Source organism: Fonticula alba, assembly GCF_000388065.1.
Source record: "Fonticula alba strain ATCC 38817 unplaced genomic scaffold supercont2.50, whole genome shotgun sequence".
Taxonomy (NCBI): Eukaryota; order Rotosphaerida; family Fonticulaceae; genus Fonticula; species Fonticula alba.
This window is the reverse complement of record NW_009243020.1, coordinates 723-4,981: the sequence shown is the minus strand read 5'-3', so window position 1 is coordinate 4,981 and position 4,259 is coordinate 723. Positions and strand designations below refer to the sequence as shown.

Sequence of the window (4,259 nt, the reverse complement as noted above, 5' to 3'; positions counted from 1 at the left end):
GGGGGGGGGGTGTACGGGGGCACAGACCGCGGGAGGATCGACAGGGCCACAGCAGCTCCCAACGGATTGGCGAGAATGGTTGGCATGCCGCGGGCCCGGGCCTCCGCCGTCAGCCGGCGGGGGGGGGGGGGCAGACAGGAACAAGGATGCCGGGCGGCGCCGGGGGCCTCCAGCCAGACTAGCGGCTGGCGGTGAAGAGCGGCTCCAGCTGGAAGAGCTCCTTGTGCACGGAGATCAGGTACTCGCGGCAGGGCTGGGCCAGATCAGACCATTGGGCATCGGCCGCGGCACTGGCCACGTTGGCCAGCGCCTTCGGAAGATGCATGGCCTGTGGTCAGCCGGCGGGGCGGACGGGCGCGCGCGAGCGCGCGTGCACATGTGTCAGCACAGGCGAAGCCATGTCTGGGAGGAGGAAGGGGCAGAGGGAAGGAGGACAGGTGGTGAAAAGAGGATCGAGAGGCACGCACGTCGGAAATGTCGGCCGCAAGGCCCAGGGAGGTGGCCACACGCTCGGCCTCGGCCACCAGGCCGGCAGCCAGGGCCTTCTGCGCAGCCGACGACTCGAGCGGCGCAAGGACGGCCGGCATGTCGGCATCCGACCCCGGCCGGGCGACGGCCTCGACCAAGTCCAGCAGGGACGCCTGCAGGTCATTGAGGACCGCCAGGCCGGCCGCCATGGCGGGGTGGCGCTCGAGCCAGCCAGCACGCACCGGGGCCGAGGGGACCAGCGCATGGGCGCTGACCACCAGATACCCGGCATAGGCAGCGGCCTCGGACAGGCGGTGCCGGTCGGAGGCACACTCGAAGTCCATGAGCTGCTCCAGGTCCAGGGTCATGCCCCCGGCGCCGGGGAGAGTGGCCCCGGCCAGCCGGTCGGCCGGGCAGGTGGGCACCGCCGCCGCCGCATGCAGACTGCCCAGGGACTGGGCAATGGCGGCCGCCGTGGCCTCCAGGTCAGCGGTGTTGTCGGCGGCGTCGGCCTCCCGCAGGAGGCTCAGCTGGTGCATGAAGCGGCCCAGCTGCGCCACCAGTCGCAGGGTGACCGCCTCGCTCCAGGTGACCGAGCGCGCGCAAACGGCCGCATTCTGGGGAGGGGGGGTGGGGGCACCAGGAGGAGGGGGGGGGGAGAGAGAGAGAGCGTCAGGAAGGAGAGGTCAAGAAGGAGAGGCGAAGCAAGGGGGGAACAGGGGCAGGCGACGCGGCCGGAGGCGGCAGCATGGAGGCCGGCCAGGGCGCGAGCCACGCACCAGGCGCTGGTGGAGCTGGTCAAGCAGAGCCGGCAGGTCGGCAAAGCGCTCCGGGACGAAGGCGTGCAACACCGAGTAGGCCGCATGGTAGGCAGCGACCCAGTGGACCTGTGGCCAGCGGGAGGAAGGCCAGGCGCGAATGCCGAGAGGGAGCAAAGGTTAGCCGGATGGATGATGGGCCCGGATCGCCGGCAGGAAGGAGACGAGACGCACATCACGCAGGGGGAACACACGGGTGTCGGCATGCAGGTTGCCGGCCAGGGTCCAGTCGGCGAAAGACCGGGTGTCGCGATTGTCACGCATGCTGTAGAGCGCCGAGTCTGGCAGAAGGGGGGGAGGGAGGGGGGGGCGGTCAGTGACACCGGGCAGACCGAGAAACACGCAAGCACGCATATCTACACCGTAGACACCCGGCGCAGGGGGCAAGCCAATCGGCGCCACGGGGGAGGGAGGGGGGGGGGAGGGGGGGGGATGGCCCCACGCACCGGACAGCTGCACGGTGGCCGTCGGCAGGGAGGACAGCCAGCCGAAGCCCCCCTGCAGAGTAAAGTGGTCGGATCCGCTGCGGGAAACCGTCAGCAGCTGGCCGCGCACCGCCTCCACCGTGCAGATGTGCTGCTGGATGGAGCGGGCCAGGCGCCGGTGGAAGCGCACAAACTCGAACACCTTGCTGAAGGACTTCTTCTGGATGGCCAGCTTGACCATTTGCGACACCTCCAGCGGGGCGGCTTCGTAGACCCCCTCCACCGAGGCGAAGGCCTCGCCGGCCAGGCCGGAAAGGCCCCCGGCCCCGGCCACATAGTCCAGGGCCACATGCCCGGCCAGGGTGTCATTTTGCACCTGCCGCAGTTGCAGCAGACGCTCATGCCCATCGGCCGCGGTGTCGACAAAGCGCCCGTGCGTGTTCGGGCCCAGCTCCTTCGGGACCGCGGACCGGGTGCTGTAGGCCCGCAGCGAGCCGACATGTGCGCGGCGGGGCAGCCCCAGCAGCCCGCACAGGTGGATGGCCTGCAGCCGCAGACGGAAGTGATACGGGCTGTGGCTGAGGGCCGACTCGGCCACCGCCAGGGCCAGCTGCAGCAGGCCAGACCAGCTGACGGCGCCCGGGGCCCCGGTCGCCTGGGAGCCCGGCGGCCGGAAGCTCGGGCGCTGGCGCAGCCGCGGCCGCAGCGCCACCGCCATCAGCGTCAACTGCTGGCTGGCCAGCAGAGCCAGGTCATCGCCAGGGTGCAGATCGGTGACCACCATGCCGATGCCGGCCGGCCGGGCGGCCGCATGCTTCCGCAGCAGGGCCACCACCAGAGCCCCGCTGGCGGCGGTGTCCGCCGCCGAGGGCGGGTCCAGCAGCATGACCATCTGCCCGTAGGACACCTGCATCTCAATCAGGCCGAGGCTATCGGCCGGCTGGCAAACGGGGAGGGGGCAGCAGCGGCGGCGAGGTGCGGTGTGGGCAAGGGAAGACGCGTAGGGAGTTAGCTGGGGGAAGGGGGCGCCCGGGGGAGGAGGGGGGGGGGGGCGTGGCATGCGCGACGGTGTGTGCGGAGGCTCGCGGGCCCGGATCTGGCGCGGGGTACCTCGCAAATGGCCGCCTCAGTCGAAGTGGCGGCAGTGGTGATGGCGGTCGGGAAGTCCTCATCAAAACGGCACTCCGCATGCAGGTCCGCCAACAGGGCCGCCACTTCGGCCCTGGAGCCCAGCCGGTGCATGGCCTCGGCATACGGGCGGACATCCGCAAAGAAGCACGTGCGCGAGCCGAAGCGCCGGAAGTAGGCAAGCAGCAGACCATGCAGCTCGGCCAGGGGGGGCGCACTTGGGCCGGCCTGCCGGCGCAGCCACCACTCCATCCGGGCCAGGTGCGGGCCACGCAAGCGCGAAGGATCCACCGCGTCGGCCTTCAGCGGGACGGCCGGGGCCTGGGTCCGCTGCTCGAGGAACTGGCTGATCGTCTCGATCGAAGAGTCGACACTGCATGCGAGTGGGTGAGCGGAACCGGAAAAAAAAGAAAAGCGAGGCTGCGAGTAGAGAGGAGGGAGTGACGCGAGGGGCGAGGGGCGAGGAGCAATCTGAAGCCCGGAAAAAGACGCGACAGCACGCACGCCTCCCAGGGGCCATTCTCCGCGCCCGGGTTCGAGCCGAAGGCCGGGCCGCCGCACACGCAATCCAGGTAGATCTTGTGCAGGGACCAATCATCCGGCCGAACGCCGGACAGCAGGCCACGGGCAATGGCCGCAGCGCCGGCCAGCTGCCCAGCTTGGCGCTTGAGGTCGGCCAGCGTCGCCAGCCGATCCGCCTCCACCGGATACACGGACTTGGTCAGGGTGCTCGGGGCATCGAGCAGCCCGACCAGCAGGGCGGCCTTCTCGGCCGACAGGCACAGGTCACCTGGGGGAGAGCGCGACTCGGAGCTGCGTCCGGAGGCCGGCCGGCCATCCAGCACCATCCCCTGGCCATACTGGCCCTCGGGTCGAGACTCGGTCTCCAGGATGTCGAAGAGGAGCTGGAGATCTGGAAAGGGGGCAGAGAGAGCGGGAGAGGCGACGGGGAATCAGGACGAGATCGCGGTGCAGCGTGCCCCGTGCAGCGGGGGCGCGAGGGGGCGCGAGGGGGCGCGAGGGGGCGCGAGGGGGGAGGGGGGGGGGGATCAGACATACTCTCCAGGGTGCTCTTCTTGTCCTGTGCCACTTCACGCTGCAGCATGCGGCTGGACAGGGTCAGGGACATGGCCCCGGCGCTGCCGAGCGCGAAGGAGGCGCTCGGTGGGGCGGGCGCGACCGGCGCATCCCCCTGCTCCAGGGGCACTCCATCCGCCGGCCAGGCTGCCTGCATAAGGCGCCACTGCTCGCCGGCGAACTTCAGGAACCCCGCCTCGCGCGCGGCATCAAACTGCAGGTAGTGCGCCAGAACCAGATGCAGACGGAAGTCCGGGCTTGCATTGTAGCACTTGACCAGGTCGTTGGCGATCTACCAAGGACGAGGGGGGGGGGGGGGGGGAAGGGGAAACAGAGGGGGGCA

At 70.6% G+C, this 4,259-nt stretch overlaps 1 protein-coding gene across 1 annotated transcript; it reads right to left on the bottom strand.

The window, feature by feature from the left end:
- Positions 1-178: 178 nt before the first annotated feature.
- H696_06280 (hypothetical protein) lies at positions 179-3,968 on the bottom strand (the record flags this gene model as incomplete). The annotated part of the gene is made up of 8 exons (XM_009500020.1): positions 179-328; positions 468-1,085; positions 1,248-1,355; positions 1,461-1,567; positions 1,733-2,651; positions 2,822-3,212; positions 3,344-3,752; positions 3,899-3,968. 8 exons carry the CDS (start codon positions 3,966-3,968, stop codon positions 179-181), a joined length of 2,772 nt encoding a protein of 923 aa, XP_009498295.1.
- Positions 3,969-4,259: the final 291 nt, after the last annotated feature.